Source organism: Phodopus roborovskii, unplaced genomic scaffold (assembly GCF_943737965.1).
Source record: "Phodopus roborovskii unplaced genomic scaffold, PHOROB, whole genome shotgun sequence".
Lineage (NCBI taxonomy): Eukaryota > Metazoa > Chordata > Mammalia > Rodentia > Cricetidae > Phodopus > Phodopus roborovskii.
The window spans coordinates 3,481,256-3,500,237 of record NW_026126434.1 but is presented as its reverse complement, the minus strand read 5'-3'; the positions used below and the strand labels follow the sequence as shown (position 1 = coordinate 3,500,237).

At 46.8% G+C, this 18,982-nt stretch overlaps 1 protein-coding gene across 2 annotated transcripts in view; it reads right to left on the bottom strand.

Annotated features, from left to right (window-relative positions):
• The window catches only part of Kcnh1 (potassium voltage-gated channel subfamily H member 1), a 263,443-nt gene that overhangs the window by 75,455 nt on the left and 169,006 nt on the right, over positions 1–18,982 (bottom strand). For both annotated transcript variants that reach the window (XM_051186665.1, XM_051186666.1), the window contains exons 8-9: positions 12,672–12,871; positions 6,287–6,539 (exon numbers count right to left, since the gene is read on the bottom strand). In XM_051186665.1, the coding sequence (XP_051042622.1) occupies positions 6,287–6,539; positions 12,672–12,871 (453 nt within the window). The remainder of the gene's footprint in view (positions 1–6,286; positions 6,540–12,671; positions 12,872–18,982) is intronic.

Here is an 18,982-nt window from a genome sequence, read left to right as displayed (position 1 = left end):
ACAGGCTCAGTAGACACTGGGAGGGAGGCCTTGGGGACTCAGACAATTTACTGGCAAATTCTTGGGCCACAATTGTGTCCTACTTCTACTATGAGATACAGCCTGGTGGAAGACTTTGACCTCACCTATTAGAATATAAACCAAACAAACAGGACAATCTGATGAAAGTGTAAATGAAGTACTGAGATGTAAAATCCATACAACTGATTTAATCCCTGTCAAAGGAGCTCCTAGGAACACTGCAGGCCTGAGACAGAAATGCTGGGAAATAATCAGCAACCCTGAGCCAGTGGGGATGCTAGGCTGGGGTTCACTCATGTCGGGCAGTCACGGAACAGCAATACAACTGGCAGGTAGATGCCAGCAGAAGGCTTGGCAAAAACCAATACCTGTACCCTTTCATTCCAACTGCTTTGAAAAAGATTTCACTGAAAACTCTGATGAGAGCCAACAAATGGATCAGTAAATAAAGGGACATGTTACCAAGTCTGGCAACCTGGGCTCCACCCCTGGGGGGCCACACGGTAAAAGGAGAGAATCAACTCTGACCTATAGGCATGACATGGAATGTGCCTCCCACCACAACATAAAATAAAGAAATAAATGTACAACTCTGATGAATAAAATGCACATTTTACAGGTTGTCCAATCCCAAGTGGTCAGCCCTAGACACATGTAGATCACCAGTGCTAAATGGGCTCTGTGTGTGTGTGTAAATGTGTGTGTGTGCATGTATCTAGGTTGTATATATGTTTGCATCTGTCTAGGTTGTATGTATATATGTGTATATATCTAGGTTTTATATACATATATGTGTGTGTGCATATATCTAGAGAGTGTGTGTGTGTGAATCGATCTAGGTTGTGTGTGTATGTGTGTGTGTGCATATATCTAGGTTGTCTATATGTTTGCATCTATCTAGGTTGTATGTATATGTGTGTATAAATCTAGGTTTTATATATATGTGTGTGTGCATATATCTAGTGTGTGTGTGTGAGTGAGTATGCGTGAGTGTGTGCATGTATCTATGTAAAGAAGAGAACATGAAGATGGGGTGGGGACATAGGGGCATTAGAGCAGGGGAGAGTAATATAGATGGAGGGCTCATTTATGACATTATCAAAAAACATTAATTAATTAAAGAGCTATAAGCAATTAATAAGTACTGATAGAAGGAGAATTAGTCTTTACCAGGGAGGAGGCCTTGATTGGTTATCAAATACCAACCCCTGCACACAGGATACCTGCACACAGGAATCACTGCATAGACACAGCAGACTGCACGTCTATGCTTGTTCGTTTATATGTACACGTAACAACAATGGTTACAGGCCAAGAATAGGGAGATTTGGCATGAGAGAAGTAGGAATTAGAAGAGGAAGGGGGAATGGTTTAATTAAATTAAAAATAAATATCATGATAAGGTAAAACAATAACAACTGCACATATGAAAAGCCAGTAAGTGACTTCTAAGAGAATTCCAGAAGGAAATAAGGTGATGTCACATCAAAATCAAGGCAGAGGAGGGATCATAAGAGAGTTCTACCTAGCACTATCATTGTCTTCAGGGGACAGCATGCTTTCATTTGGAAACTGTCACGGCTCGTGGGGGCCACACTTTCCAATTGTAACCTTTGATCATGTCAAGAAACCGATTTACTAGGTTACCATGTTCAATTTTTTTAAGCAAAAGAGAAGAGACTCTAATAGAAAACATGAGGCTGAATTTCCTATAGCATGGTGAGTAGAGTTTTAAAGTCACTGTGTGTTCATCAGTTAGCAATGTAATCAGCATTTTATTTTGTGGTGGCTGTCACAAAAAGTCTAGAGTTATTGAGGGGCAGGGATTCTATTTTGGGCACAAGCTGAGCCTGCTCAGTCATGAATACTGACCCTTCTCCTTGTTCTTGGATTTTTGCACTAAAGTTAAATGGGAAATGGGGATGGGATAGTATAACGGAAGGGAGAGGCCACATCAGCAGGTTGCAAATGTGTGAACTGGCAACAGGAGACCAGAGATGAGGGTGAGGGCAGCAGATCCTAGTGTTCTCTCTACAGCCTCCTGCTTTGAACACTGGCATAGTTCCCTTCCTTAGGGGCACACAGCACTGCTCAGTAGCTATTCATCCCACAATCCCCTAGAAACATTCCTCATCTTCTCCGTGACAGAGTGGCAGCTGTCTAGGGACAGTTGCTCCTCACTCAGCTCTTGATGGCTGGGATAAGATTTAGTTGCCACAGCGTCCCACTCATGACAGCTCCTGTTCAACAATTCTGGGCAAGACTAAACTAAGGGTGTCAGAGGCCAATGATGGTCTAGTTCGCAGCCCCATTTGATGCTGAAACTCTTCGTAAGAAGAAACTTCGTAAGAAAAGCTTATTCTAAGGAGAAAGGAATTTTTAAAAGGCCCAAGTGTGGACTAGGAAGATTGAGTCAGGGGAGGAATAGATGAGAGAAGAGAGAGGAGGGACCATAAAAGAGGGAGCCATTATAGGTTTGAAGAGAAAACTGACTCTAGAGAAATGTCCAGAGACCTACAAGACTGACCCCAACTAACAATTTGAGCAAAAGTGGAAAGGCTACCATAAATGCCCTTCCCTGATAATGAGATTTGATAACTAACTTATCCACCATCATAGTAGCTGATGGAAACAGAAGCAGACACCCATAACTAAACATTGAGCCAAACTGGAATCCAGATTCAGAGAGGGAGGACAAGACCAGGCTATAGAAACCCAGAGACAGCTGACCTGAACAAGGGGGAGCTAATGGGCCCCCAGACTGATAGCTGGGAAGCCAGCATTGGACTGACTCAGACCCCCTGGGCAGTCTAAGGAACCTCTGACAGTGGAACCAGGATGTATCCCTGGTGTACAAAAGGACTTTGGGAGCAAATTTCCCATGGAGGGATACTCCCTTAACCTAGAGACAGGAGAGAAGGCCTAGTCCCTACCCAAATGTCTTGACAGATTTAGATGACCCCTCTAGGAAGGCATCACCCTACATGTGGAATGGGGGGATGGAGGATATTCGGAGGGCATGGGAGGGTGGGAGAGAGGGGAAGAGGGAAGTAGGGAGGGAAGGAAGGGAGAGGGAACTGGGATCGATATGGAAAATAAAATAAAAAGGCCCAAGTGTATTTCCAGGGAATAAACAGCTTGGAATGTTGTATGCCTCGAGGCCCAAAGGACAGGTTGACTCAAAGAACTTGTCATCTCCTTTTATAGAATAAAAGTTTTTTGGCAAGTTATTTAGGATATCAAGCCTGGACCTACTTTTGGGGCCCAACTGGCTCTTGGGAAGCATAGAGGAGGCTTTTTTTTTTTTCTAGCCTGGACATCTTGAGAACAACCAACATTTTGAATATGAAACTGCTGAGCTATATTTGAGGTCCAACCATACTGCTAACTGGAACAGGCAGGATGCCCAGACGACTAGATTTGGAGAAGCAGTAAACCTGTCAAATCAACCAGGTTGTGGGGCTGCTGCTTCTTAAAAAGGACAGTATCAGCAGGGAGGAGGAGAGGATGGGGAGTGCCCTTCTCATCTCTCTTCAAGGCTACTGTCCCTCCACACCTAAATCTATGGCAGGGCATTAAAAATCTCTGGTCATTACTCTTCTTTTGCCCCTCAACCCAATCTCTCATGTTGCCATGATGTCTTGATGAAGGTGTGCATTTTGGGGGTCAGTTAGAAACCTGATGCAAAGGAAACTCCCACAAATCTACAAAATGATCCCACCTAAGAATCCTAGCAGTAGTGGATAGGGTAGCCTGAACTGGCATATCCTGTAATCAGACTGGTAACAACTCCAATTGTCATCAGAGAGCCTTCATCCAGTGATTGATGGAAACAGACGTAGACAGCCACAGCTGAGCATGGGACTGAGCCTGGGGATTCCTACTGAAGAAAGGGAGGAAGGATTGTACGAGGCAGGAGGCTGGGGGTTCAAAGTCATCACAAGGAAACCCATAGAAACAGCCAACCTGGGTTCATAGATCACAGACTTTGGACCGACAGCTAGGGAGCCTGCATGGGACCAGCCTAGGCCCTCTACATCTGTGTGACAGTTGTGTAGCTTGGTCTACTTGTGGTACTCCTAGTGTTAGAAGCAGGGTCTCTGTCCCTAACACTTTGGCTTCCAGGAACCTATTCTTCATAGTGGGTTGCCTTGCCCAGTCCTAATACAAGAGGAGGAGTTTAGTCCAATCTCAAACAGATATGCCATGCTTTGTTAACAACCATGGGAGGCCTGACCCTTTCTGGACAGAAACAGAGAACAGAGGAGGAGTAGATGGCAGGGCGTGTACAGGGAAGGTGAGAGGAGGGAATGGGAGGAGAGGATGTAAAATAAATGAATACATTTAATTAATTAATAATAATACATCTCTGATCATGAGCACACAGGCAGATAGTACCAGGCCTCAGGATGTATTTCCTGGAAGAGAAAATAGTGAGTGATCTGTGAGGAAATTGGTCCAAGATACATGACCCCAAAGGGCTATCTCAAATCCAGATTCAAAGGCTTGCTCAGCAATTTCTCTTAGTACTCCAAGAATCCTGGCTAACCCAACACCCTCATTGGTAAATCCTGATTAACCCAATGCCCTCATTGGTGAATCTTGGCTAATCCAATGCCCTCATTGGTGAATTTAAAGGCAGAGATACAAACCCCTTCCTTCATCTACACTACAAAAATGTCTTCCCCACTCCTGTGTCTGGCTCCCAGCCTCCCTTCTCTGAGATGAGGGAGCAAGGGACAGTAGGATGAGGCTGTTATGCTCCATGGGCTCCATGGTACCCAGCAGACAAGACAGACTTCAGCCCCAACCCAGAATAAAAAGACTCCCCCAACCATCTGCCAGCACATGCTGAAGGAATATAAATCATCCTTGGATTACCCTGAGCAGCATAACCAAAATGCAAGGTTAGCAAGGTGCCCCAGGAGCAAGAAGGAAGCTGTGTTTCAGGTACTCTGAAATCAGACAGGAACAAAAATCAGGCTTTAAAAGTATCATCCACCACTCCATAGTCAGCCTCCTCATTCTAACAGCAGTGTAATTGCATCTCACCCCTCTCAGTTCTCTGAGAAAGCAGTCACACTTTGACCTAAAACACACATCCAGGACCCACTCATTCATTAGGATTTCAGTTCAAACCCTGGGCAGGAGCAGAGGGGTTGAAGCCCCAAGGATGGATGCTGGGATGGGACTCCATGGGCCTCAACTACTATAAAGACATTTCCTTAGCCTCTCTGAACATCTGTCATCTCACCTAAAAACTGGGAATAATAAAGCTATTTTGCAGGGTTTCTGTATGTAAGGGTTAAATGGGGATCCATCTGCACTGTATATACAGGACACCAAGCAAATGTCCATAATGACAATTAGACTAGTGGCTGCCTCAGAAAGTTTCTCCAAGGCTGCTAATGGTCAGCCTCTCAAATACCATCATGTCCCCATGCATCCCCCCACTCACATTCCTTGTTGCCATGTTGCCATATATGGTGAACTAGCTCTGGTGTTATGCAGATGAGAAACTCTACCATCCCCATTGACTTCTCCCTCTCCTAACAGCAAACCTGTCATTGGATTCTCTACATTCTACTTTTTACCTCAACCCACATCTTAGTTCATTCAGCCCCTAGATAACATAGTTCCCACCTGCTTTCCCTGCCCCTGCAGTCCAGCCTATACCTGCCATCATTTTCCAAACATACAAACCTGATGAGTGCCCCTTCCCTGCTTTCGGTTCCCAGTACAATCTACATCCTTTAGTGTGGTTCCTAGAGCCTTTGGTCTATGGACTCTCTCCAAACTTCATCTCCTACCCTGGTCCTTCTGTGTGCTTGCCACACACAAAGTGACTGTAGTTGACCCCTGTGAATCACACCTGCCTGCCTCTGTCATACAGGCTGCCACCTCTTTTTGGAATCCTGTCTTCACCTTGCTCCATGCTAACTCATTTTCAACTCATTGGCTTCTTCTTGGGTGCCATGTCATCTAGGAAGCCTGCTCACCTGACTCCCCAGTGAGATGCCCCTTCTGCTACATTCTGAATGATTGCTTGTTTGTTCGTCTCTCCCAGGGGCCTGCAGCCCCTTGAGAAGAAAACCTAGTTGTCTCAAACAGATTGGCCCAAAGCAGATACTTCAACTGGATGAATAGATGCTAGAAATGAGCCTGCCCTGAGGAGCAATCTATGATTAAATGTGGCTGTCTAGTGACTAAGACAACCCCAAGTATGGGACCAGAAGTACATCGATAATGGGCAGCAGGTACATACCTAGGATGGCCACCACCTCGTCATCCTGGATCACCTCCAGGGAGCCTGAGACCACAAAGCAAAGGCTGTCCACACTCTCCCCAGCATGGTAGATGAGGTCCCCAGGGGCGCAGTGCACTGTCTGGAACTCCATGGCCAAGGCCCGCAGGCAGCCATCGCTGGCCAGCCGGAAGGCTGGGTGCTCTTTAAACACTTTGCGGTTCAGGTGCACACAAATGTCAGCTCTCATGTCTTTGGGGCAGATCTGCAGGACCTGGCCAGACAAGGAAGAGACAGTGTGAGAACCACTCCACAGCCTCATTCACTCAGCCCTTGGGCACAGCAGCACCCAGGAGGCCAGAATGCACTCTTATGCTTTCTTATGTGGGAAAGCCAGGCAGTGTCTAGATGTTAGCTCAGTCTGCTGAATGCTCAGGACATGGGTCTGAAAGCCAGGGCTAGGAGTGTATGGGGCACAAGAAAGGCTCTCCAAGGGGATGGCATTTCAACCAACAGCTTCAGAATGTGTCAGATTAAACCTCGAGGAAGTAGAACATTCCAGCAGGATCACAAATACAAAGGCTCTGCAGGCCTGAGCAATCGTCCACCCAAGTCAGGGGGAGGGAGATCTAAGGGACATTGTGCAGAGAAAACACTGAGCATGTGAGACAATTGTGAGTGACTGACTGTAGCCAGGGACACAGCTTTAGGGGAGTGAAGTCATCTGAGGCCCCTGGAAGGGATTAGAGAGCTCTGACCTGGGGAGAGGGGCTCCAGCAGAGGAGTCAAGGGGAAAAGTGAGAGGAGCTAGGACTGGGCTGGTCCAGTGCAGCCAGCAAGAAGTGGCCATGCTCAGATTACAGCCACAAGTAAGCACATCAAACATATATATGTCTCAGGTGTGCAGCATGATATTTTGACATGCATACAAAAATGAATAAAGTAATCAGTGTATCCATCCTTGTAAATATTCATCATTTCTTTGTGTGGAGAGCATTAAACACTCTTCCGGCCATTTGGAACACACAGTAAATTGGTTAAGAGGTACAAAATTATAGGTGGGAGAAACAGCCTAGCATTCAGTAACACAATAGGGTCACATTAAACTACGGAGTGTATTCTGATTATATAGCTGGCTTGACTTGCTGATAGAAGGTGTATGGGATGGTATTTAAAGAGAGATATTTACATGAGACCTGCGCAAGAACAAACCAGTCGAAATTCCATTATAGATAGAAGTGCTCCTGCGTCCCCGGCCTTAGCTGAGCAGCTACTGGCACTTCGTAGCTTCGAGGAAGGGAGAGTCATTTTTCTTTGGGGATGTGGCCATTGGTAGGTAATCCATGCCCCAGTGAATGGCCTCACCCCCATTTACACATGGTCATTATTAGTTAGTACAGTGGGATAGTGATGATGAAGAAGAAGAAGAAAAAACACAGGAAATTGATGGGGACACAGGGTCAATTAGAGTGAGGTAGTTGGGGTAGATAAGATTAAAAAATTTACACATGTATTAATTTTCAAAACACAACTATACTTTACAAAAATGAGATACATAAAGTCATATTTTCCTGAGGGCTTTTTGTCACCAGGCATGACCTCAGTAAGTTACACAGTTAACATTTATTTGCCAAACATCCATGGGGCACTAGGCTCTAATTCTAGGCTGTAATAATGTTGTAGTTAAAAAAATAAGCAGGCAGTGGTGGTAGCACACGCCCTTAATCCTAGCACTCTGGGCAAGGGGGTAGAGGCAGGCAGATCTCTGTGAGTTTGAGGCCAGCCTGGTCTACAGAGTGAGTTCCAGGACAGCCAGGACTGTTACATAGAGAACCCTGTCTCCAAAAGAAACCAAAACAAAACAAACAAGTAGACAAAAATATGTGCTCTTGTGGAATTTACATCTAGCAAGAGGAGGCAAATGACAAGCAAAATGAATAAAATTTGGTAGCAATCACTGAGGACAACAAAGAAGACAGAAAGGACAGAGAACAATGGAAGTGTTTACATTTGAAAGTGTGTTTGCTAATTTGGTCCCCACAGAAACTCTAGGGTGTGCTTTTAATTCTGTGAGTTCAGATGAGGAAGCTGAGATACAGGGAAGCCCAAAGTTTCCCAGCCAGGAAACAGTAGATCTCAGCTTTCACACTAGGTGGTTTGGCATCAGAGCCTGGTTACAGCCTAACCAACTCCTATGCCAGGCAGTTCTGCAAAGCTAATGGGTTACAATTTGATTGGCAGCATCCCCACCCCCACTCATGATACTGAGGAGGAGACCCAGAGCTCTGCACATGCCAGCAACCACTCTAGCATCTGGGCTATGTCCCCAGTCCTGAGTTGCACCATTTAAAAAACAAACTAGGAACAGCAAGGCATATGGATGTCGGGTTTTTTTGTTTTGTTTTGTTTTGTTTTCTCCCCTAAACAATTGAAAAATTGACCAGCTTTTCAGAGCAAAAGGTATTTCTGTGGACGAAGTGTTTGCAAGAAACCACTGCACATCTTTTATGGCAAACATTAAGGGACATGACAGGACACTTTCCAGTGGGCTTTTCCAGAAAAGTCAGCAGTATTTTTAAAACGTTTTTTTTTTTTTTTTTCCCTGTGTTATTCTGTAAACCAGGTAGGAGGTATGGAATCAAGGGTGATCTTTCAGTGGCTACTTCTTGTGTTGCTGGGGGACTTCCTTTCCTAGCACCAGCCACTTGCCTCTGCATTGGGGGCTTCCGCAACAGCCTGCCCAGATCAGATCAGCTCTTGCCCTAAATGGCTTCACACCCTCCCTTCAGTGTCTACGTGGAGGTGGAGCAGTGGGTGGAGAGAGGTCACATGACTGCTGACCCCCTTCCCCCATTACTGAGTAGTAACTTAACTACTCAGTGCTTCGACTCTCCTGTGAAGTACAGACTACCAACACTGACTCCAAAACTAAGGGACGCTGCACCCGTCTGAGATACATCCATGCCTCTGGGTGCCTCTGCGTTCCTGTGCTGGGCTGTAGGATGGCCAAAACATGAGTGTCTCTTGGGGAGAATGCATGGAGGAGGGGTGGAGGCACAAGGCCTTGGCAGAGAGATCATGACACACGAGACTGCTGCAAAAGTGCTGACCCAAGGGTTTTCTCCGTGTGGATCACACACATCATGTCCATGCAGTACCCAATAGCAGTTAGGTTCTCCAAGTAAGTTCACATCCGAATATTTGCTTCCCTGAGTTAGGCTCCTGCCTGCACAAGGGTTTGACCAGGAGGTGAGATCATTTCCAGGACACTGATTTCAAAACCATGAAAAATGTGTGTGTGTGTGTGTGTGTGTGTGTGTGTGTGTGAATGTGTGTGAATATGTGTGGATGTGTGTATGAATGTGTGTGAATGGTGTGTGTGTGTGAATATGTGTGTGAATGTGTGTGGATGTGTGTGTGGGTGTGTGTATGAATGTGTGTGAATGGTGTGTGTGTGAATATGTGTGTGTGAATGTGTGTGTGCATGTGTGTGTGTGTGAATATGTGTGGATGTGTGTATGAATGTGTGTGAATGGTGTGTGTGTGAATGTGTGTGAATGTGTGTATAAATGTGTGTGTGAATGTGTGTGTGCATGTGCGCGTGTGTGTGTGTGTGTGTATGTGTGTGTGTGTGTGTGTGTAGGCTGTCTGAAGAGAAGGATGGGAGACTCTGTGCTGTGCAGTGTCTCGTTCCCATCTGCAAGTTCTACACTGGAATAAGCAGAGATATTGTGTCTCTCTCTGAAGGCAGGGCTCAGCCATTTGACCCACAGCCTCCCAGGGCTGCCCTCTGAATTGCCAGGCTTTGAGATGACTCTGGAGAGTTGTGAGCTTGGAAAAGCCTCCCCTGGGTTGGGCAAGGTTGAGGCTCTGGATTCAGTCCTGTTCCCAGCATACACTGCATGTGTGAACTTGAACAATGCTTAGCTCCCAGGGCCGTGTCTTCCTTTTTGTGTGTGGGGGTTTTGTGAGATTTCACATGCTGTTGTATTAAAACATCTGGTACCTAGGTACTTGTGGGTCCTTATTTAATGCCATTACACAGCTGTTATGGTCCAGGAGGTCATAGCTAGCCCAAAGGCCATAGAGGCCACGTGGTCTTCGAGGTCACCTCACTTCGGTGTGTTCTAGACACGGGAACTGGGGGAAGAGAGACACAGAAGTGCTCAAGGTAACCATTTGGTGACTGGAGGGACAAGGGAAACATGGAGTCCAGTGCTGCCTCTCTCTGCACCTGCTGCAGCCTCCTTTCTCTGCCCTGAGAGGAGCCAGGAAGTGGGTGGATCCCAGCACCCTCCAGGGCGAGCAGGTAGCAGGGCAGGAATGCAGTGCTGACAGAGCAGTGTCCCAGGCGGTCCCCCTGCCCCACCCTGCAGGGATGGAGACAGGGAAGGACTTCTCCCAGACAGCCCGATCTACACAGTCATTCTAGTGCCTGGGAAAAAGGAGCTTCAGGGCAGAGATCAAAGTTCTTTCTGCCCCATCAGCTGCCAGGCACCCACAGAACCAGCAGGCATTGTTGCCAGTGATGAGCAGGGACAACAGGCACAGCTGGGGCCTGGAGCTGGCAAAGCCAGGGGTCAAGAAGCCAACCCAGGCCCTGCCCATCCGGGAGGCCTGAACCTCATCCTCTGTCCCTCTAGGGTGCACTTCACATCCAGATGAGGCGGAGCCTGCAAGGTGGCTCACAGTATTAAAAGCATGAGGGCCTGAAGCCAATCCCTGAAACCCACATGACAGGAAGAAACAAACACACAAGACAGACAGGCTGTGACACCATGCACACACATACACACATGCATATAAGCACGCACCTATGCACATGCACACACTAAAACATTACTTTAAAAAAGTTAAAAGAGGAAGACTAGAAGGAAAAATATGAGCATTGAAACCAGACGAAAACTGGGTTCAAATCCTGGTGTCACCCTAGACCAGGGGGAGTAAAAGAATGAACTGAGCCTCTGGTCCTCATTTAACAGAGCTTTCCCAAGGGCAAAGCAAAGCTCACACAAGGCATGGTGGGTAACAGTCATACAAACTAACATTGGTTCTTTCTGTTTTTTGCCCCCACAAATGTTTGCCAGATTCACAGTTGCCCTGCCTCCATCCCCACAAGTCTGAGATTACAAGTGTGCACCACCACACCTGGCGAAATGCCTGTTCTCCGTGCATGTTTAAGATGTGGTAGTTGGTGCTGCCGTGGTTTTTATCTTGGTACACAGCAAACCCAAAGCAATGAGCCTTTAAGGGGGGGGGGTCAGCAGAATTGAGCATTCCTTAAAAACTGTCAGCGTTCAACCATCTGTTCAGATAGAGAAGGACGGAAATGAGATGGCTGACCCCAAAGCTGGATCAATCTGGATTTCAATGTGTCCATAACTATTTTTGCCATAGTGTTACCGCTTTCCTAATTCTACAGTGGATAGATAGGATTTGGCAATGAGGGAAGTAGAAACTGATCGAGGATAAGGCTTTGGTCATGGGTAATACACAGAGCAGGGGCTGGGTTGAGGCTTGGGGCTTGTCTAGCATGTAAAGGCCTTGGGAAAGTGGGTGTGGTGGTGTGCACATGTTATTCCAGCACATTGTGGGTAGGCACAGGAAAATGTCATCCTGAGCTACAAAGAGAGTTCCAGGCTAACCTGGTATGTCTCAAAGGGAGTGGGAGGCACAGCGATAATTCACAAATTAGCCCTCTGTATCTTTGCTCTTTGGGAAACCACACACATTTCAGCACTTTACTGACACGAATCTGGAATAACACAACTGTTGGAGAACAGCCAAGCACAGGCCGGTGTGCTACTCTCTGGATCACACAGTCCAACACAGCCACAAGCTGATGGCTAAGCTGATGTGTGCCAGGATTGCCTGGGCTTGTCTGAGGTACAGTCTTAGCCAGGGTAATTACTGACCCTGTCCACCACCCCTGGTGCTCATGGGTCAGGAGTCTAGTTTTATGACAGCACCTTGGGATTCTTATCAGAACTGAGAGGAGGGAGAGGAATGTGAGAGAGTGGCCGCAGGACATGCCAAATCAGGAGATCAAAAATAAGCAAGGCAAGTCATACCCAATGCAATGGTTCTTTAAGAAAATCAGCTGGCAAGCAGGGAACCATCTGGGGAAAAAGGAAGCAGCTTCCCCTGCCCAGGCTCTTCATTTTATCATGATCCAACTTTGGGAAGTTACCCTAGACAGCAGGATATCTGTCCCCCTCACTCCATGATTTGATTTCTTAAGTGATGGCTCTTATTTTCTGGTCCCTTGTTAAGAACAACAGAGAGGATGTAAAAACCCCTGGAAGGAGGACCTGAGAATCCCAGATGTCCCAGGTGAGCTGTGAGCCCAGCCCGCTGGGGAAAGCTAGGGGACAGGTGGTGTGGCTAAGGGTCTCCCACTGCTTACCTTCTCTGTGTCAATGCCTCGGGACATGGACCAGGTGGACACAATGTAGTCCATGACCCGCTCGCTCAGCCCTTTGGGCACCTGGTAGAGCTTCAGGAAATCCCGGACACTGTTGAGCATCTCATGATACCTGTTGGTGTTGGCATACATCTGCTGGAAAATGGTTGTCACGTTCCCAAAGATGGTGGCATACAGGAGAGCTGGAGACAGAGAAGAGACAATGTGTGAGTAGCCCATGAGCAAACTCTAGAGTGTGCCACTCCATCTGAGAAGGCCTGGAGCCAGAGCTGTGCTCTTCAGAAGGGTGACCATACCTCGGGAAGCCTCAAATCTCAAGCCAATGAGTTTGCAACAGCAGGCAACTAGGACCAATGGAGAGAAGGTCACCCCGGAGAACAAAGCCTCTCTGCCGTGGAGATAAAAAGCTCAGTTCAAGATCCCAGGTCCACTGCAGACCCGGGGCAAACACCCACCCTTTTGAGATGTTTCATATATTATGGAGTTCCTAACTACCTTAGAGAAGTTTTGTTTATTTTGGTGTTGAGTTTTGAGGGAGGGTCTCACTAATCGCTTAGGGTAGCCTGAAATCCATTATATAAATTAGGCTATCCTAGAACTCATGATCCCCTTGCTTCAGTCTCGCGAGTGCTGCAACAATGAGTATATATCATATACCTGACTTAGTTTTAATTTTAATAAACAAGCTAATGTCTGTAAGTGCCTAGTGGAGGACCCAGGTCTTGCTAAGTGTTCAACATGGAATCACAGTTAACAGCAGGATTGTCACAGTCTACAGAACTGGCCAAGGTCCCTCAGAAACCTAATCACCTGATATTTTAATTCAACAAACACTGAGTATTTGGGTATGCTGTATCCAATCCTGGCAGGCAACACAGTACAGAGGACATCCTGGGGTTAGCAGTGTGGTTGGATTTACATGTAAAATGTTCCCCACTGACTTGTGGGTTTGGACATTTCCATTTGGGCAGGCTGTGGAGCTGTGAGGAGCAGGAACTTTACTGGAAAAGTTGAGTCAGAGGTTTTATAGCCCAGCCCTGCTCACTGCAGATGCAACACAAAGTCTGCATTGCAACCAGCTGCTTCAAGCTTCCGCTGTCACTATGTCCCACCATGATGGACTGTGTCCCCTCACACTGTGAGCCTGAACAAATGCTTCCTCCCTGAAGCTGCTCCTTGTCAGGTGTTTTGTCATAGTGGGGGAAAAAGGGGAACTAATATAACTCTCCTGTTTATGACGACATCATCAATGAATCAGCAAGGCACATGGCAGGAGCAATGCTGGGGGACCAGTTGCATGATAAACCTTAGTATTCTAGACCACCCACTGTCCACAGCTGCACCTCAGTTGTCCCAGAACTGCTCCCTGGGTCTTGGCTATAATCTCTGTGCCTTGTAGCAGTATGCTGGCCTGTACTTTTCTTCACATGGAGTCATTTCAGGGGCTTCTTCCTCTGCATTCAGCAGGTGCTGTAGATCAATGACTAAAAGGCTGTTTCTAAGAGGTTAGTGTGTGTGTGTTCACATCAACCAGAGGTCCCATATTACCTCCATCTGTGGGAGGAATGCAGACTTATGCTCCCCCACACACGCACCCTGAGCAAGGGTCTCAGGAGCAAGGCTCATGATGGTGTTTTCTCAGACTCTTCCGACAGCTTTGAGTGTGCTAAGTCTGAATGTGCTAAGTGTACACATGGCCCCAGTGTTGCACTAGTGAATTGAGTGCAATGTTCCATGACAGATGGACTGTCTGGGAAGATGTTGGGCTATAGTGAGGTACACATGGGCCCTTAGCTAACCTCACACCATTGGACAGGATGGGAGCCACATGGCCCAGGATGGAGATGGGACCCCACAGCAGGCAATGCCCATGAGGCTGACACTGGGATGGACTTGACTACACTCAGCTCTGGATCTCTTGCCAGCCACTGGCCTTGTGCATCTCCACTGTCCCAGCACCGCCTAGGTCAGAAAGTGGCTCTCAAGGCAGATACTATAAAATACACCTATCCCTCTATTTATAGCAAGAAAAGCCTGAAAACTCATTTAATACTGTGCTAAATATAGCACAAATGCCTACATTACCTCAGACTCTGCTGCACTAGGGAATGTCACTTAACAAGTACAGCCCTTATAGGGAGACAGAAGGTCACTTCCAGCCACTTCTTGTCTGTCGAAAGAAACAACAGTGCCCACCGCACTATAACCCATTAGCAGCACCAGTGTTTTATTAGCTCTGCAGATAAAAGGAACAATTTCCACAGGCAATTGCTCCTGGGAAGGAACCAAGATGGTCAGACCTGGTTGCAAGGGTCTGCCAGTAATTCGATGCTTTAGGTCATCTTACACTGAGTCCCAGGCCACAGGTGGACCCTTGGTTCCAGGGCAAGTATGCTTCTGCTGGGAAGCCCACACACTACCTCACTCCATGATGAGAGCCAAGGTGCTCCAACATGAGTCATCAGAGAGAATCTAATTAACTAGCTACATAGAATAGGGCAATCTTTTAAAGCTGTTTAAATACACAGGGACTCCAGACCCATTTTCCAAAGGCAGTTAGGCCTAAAGCTCTCACAAAACCTGGATTTTCCCCTCTACATCTCAAACCAAAAATAAAGTGGAAGACTTCTCAGTAGGCACTGCTGTCTTCCTGACCACACAAATCCAGACATCACAATGCTTGTGCAGGATGGAGATTAACATGATGCCTCTCCCACTGACCGTGAGAGGGAGAGATTAAATCCCTTTGACAACTGACTGCTCTGCTCTTGGTACCTTGACCATGTTGTGATTTTCTGCATTGACTGGCCTTCACCTTTCAGGTTTCAAAGAGTCATTAGTGACAGTGTAGGTCATAGTACCTCTTTTCACACCCCTTTTCACAATCACACAGAATGAGGATCACTAGGCCTCTGACCTCATAGGATTTCAGGAAGCAGAGTCCTGCTCTCTATATAAAGTCAGTGGTCTTAATTCCTCACATGGCAGAGCAAAGTGCTTTGACACCTATGGACCAACTGGTGTGGGAGGGAACCCTGATACACTCACAAGACAATCAAACGGAGGAGAAAACAGACCTCCCTTCAGATGACATCAGAAAGCAGAAAGGAAGGAGGGAAAGATGTCTAGCTAGAGGATCAGCAGGTTAGATATAGGATCAAGTCAACACAAACATTCCACCTGACAAGACAGGGACACACAGGAACAGGGGGCTACACCCCCCCAAAGAGAAGAGCACAGCAGAGGTCAGTCAGCCAACTATCTAGATCTGTTGGATGCCTTTGTCCACTCCTCCCTACAGAAAGAGTCCTGGTGTTATACCCTAAATTAATCTGTAAACCCCATCTGCCCAAGGATCAGGTAACTTCCTGGAATGCTGGGAGACATAGTTCTTGAAAACAACAAAGCCTTATGGGAAAGTACAGGAGCCTAAGGGTTTTGTCTTTATAAGCCCAGATGACATGTGTCTTGGGGCCACTCTCAGCTTCAAGTTTCCAAGGATCTGTCCTGACCAAATTCCATCTTGTTCAGTATATAAAATTTTAATAGCGCTAGCTTTAATTTGGCCCAAAATGGTGGGACTGGTTTTTCCCTGGTGAATCTCAGGGTTAATGCTGGGAACAGCTTGTCCAGCAGAGTACCAGGAATGATGCTCCCATAGAGTAAAGTCTACCAAGTCATGTGAGTGTTTGAGAGCTAGCGATGGGTGTGAGAGGTCACAGGTCCTAAAAGTTCATCTTCATTTCATGCCCTGCAATAGATGGCTCCTCTCAGGCATATGCACAGAGGGGCCAAGACCACACAAATCCTCAAAGGATAATCCTTACACTTTTCTTCCAAAACTTGGATTTCAACTCTACTCTATGAGGGCCTTCTGAGCCAATGGGACCCCCTTGATCTGATAGGAAGGGTACAAAAAAGTTCTAGAAGGGCCTCACTTGTCTGGGAGGCCTAAGGCAGTATTACTCACATGCTGCCAGCTCTGACTTCCAGTGTGAAAGGGGAAATTATGGGTCAAAGCATGTATAAAGGGCTCTGAGAGGGTTATCCTGGCCATAAGCTGCTCATTGGGGGTGGGGGTATGTGCCCTGAAGTCAGTGGGTATGAGCATACAGTGCTACACATGGTGGCTGACTCTGCTTAAGTGGCTACATCAAAGCATGGTAGACTGGGTGGCTTAGACAAGTGGCATGCATTTATCACAACTCCAGAAGCTGGAGCGACCCTTAGATCAGAGTGTAGCCAAGTACTTGGAGCCATCTTTTCTCCACACAGCAAAGCAGGGGGTCATCTCTCTGTCTCTTCCCATAAGGGCATTAATCTCTTCACAGGGGTTCTACCTTCATGACTACCAGCCCCTCAGGTGTCCCACCTAGAGCATCACCACAAGACTCCAACACCCGAATCAGAGGCATGGACTCCAGATAGCATACAGGGACAATAAAAGTTAGACCATCTTCTTCTAACGAATGTTTTCATCCATCCACATGGACTGCTTCTACCCTGTTAATCACTTGGGTACTCCCCAGACTTTTGTTACCCCAGGTGGTGGCACGGTGTTACCAGATTGACACTCTGATAGCCAGCGATACTGCATTGCCCCTGGCTCTCCTTTTACTCATCTGTCCCACAAATGGTAATGAGCCACTCCTGTGCCAGGCAAGGCTTTAGCACTCAGCTGCTGTGTCCCAATAAGCCTAGTCTCGAGAGAATAAAGGACAGTGTGCAGCTGAGGTGCTGTGAAGGGTTACCCACCCTATCCTAGGGATGGTGGACATGGTCAGGACATCCATTCCACTCAGATTAGATCTTGTAAGGTAAGTGGGCATTTTTGATGGTAAGAGTGGGAAAGGCAACTGGTTCAGAGCTTGGGGGCAGAATGTGGGTAGGGAATAATGTGAGAAGAGGGGCTGGGAAGCAGGTCTGGGTGGGTATAAAGCCTAAGGCTACTTCCTCAGGAGCTGCCCACAAATCACTGGCAGGTTCTGTGAACCTACAGACCTTTCTGGATCATGTGGAGGCCAACTGAGACAGAAATATTCGCACATGCTCAGTAACCAACAGAGCATGGGTGAACATCACTGCAAGCCACACAGTTCTTCCTCATCTCTTGGCACTCACTTGCAGCCAAGCCCATGGACATATCCACACAGAAAAGGACCTAGGCCCCTGGTCCATTCCCCCATCTGAGTTCCCCAACCTACATCCATGGACAAATTTGTCCTAGAAAGTACCAGAGAAAAAAGAAGCATGTGCATTTGTGCATGCATGCATGTGTGTTCTCATTTTAGGCTTTTGTCAGTCCAACCTACACTAGATCAACAAGAAAGCCAAGAGCGAGGCTCTCAGACTGTGCCCAGGCCAAGGGCATTTGGAGTGCTGGGGCTCAACAGGCATTGTCTGGTTATAGTTATGGAAGGCAAAGGAGGATGGAAGGCAGAGCTCTGTGTGAATCACTGAGTGTGAGCTGCTGAACTTGCCTGGCATGGGCTTTGCCTTTTTCTCTGTTCTGAGCATGCTGCCCACATAGGAATTTGTCTGTTGAGGATAATAAAAACAGGGGTGTGCTCTTCATTCATCCACTAAAGGTTTTGTAATTCTAACGCTATATTTTATCAGAAGTGTCCAGTCTGAGATGGCTAGTTGCAAAAGATCAAACATGAATTTAGGTTTTATCTGTACCTGACTCTAAAAGCACCACCCATGGTTGGGCTGCAAGCTGCTTCCTACTTAAAGCAATGGGTTAAGAGAAAGACCTACACACACCTAGTTCTTGCCACCCATCCCTTGCCATAATTTCACCAGGTGGTTCCCCATGGATGTCACCTACAAAGATAAAAGGTATTCCTTACAAATGGTGCCCACGTGGCTTAAAATTTAACAAAAGCTTAAAAAAGGGTTTTAGAAACAAAAGAACAGAGACAAGCAAGGTTTCTTGGTAGCAGCATTTTTCTCAGTTGAACTCTGCTTTTCGAGAGACAAGCAGATATTTGCGCGGCTCCTTTAAGGGAAGGTTCCTGACTCAGCATAAAGGGCAAAAAACCACACGGCGTTTAAGAAACTCTGCTAACAATGTATTGGTGTGTATGAGAGATGGCAATGGCAGTGACCACATCTCCAAGCCGGCAGCCTGCAGACTAAGGCAGTGAGCACAGCTCTCAGTGCTGGCTGTACAATAGCCGCCGCCATCTTGGATAGATCGCGGCTAACACAGCTATGATTTTCATTTCAGCAATGTTGTTGTTTATCAAACAAAAGACTCGTGGCCAGAAAAAGATAAAGATTTACAGTAA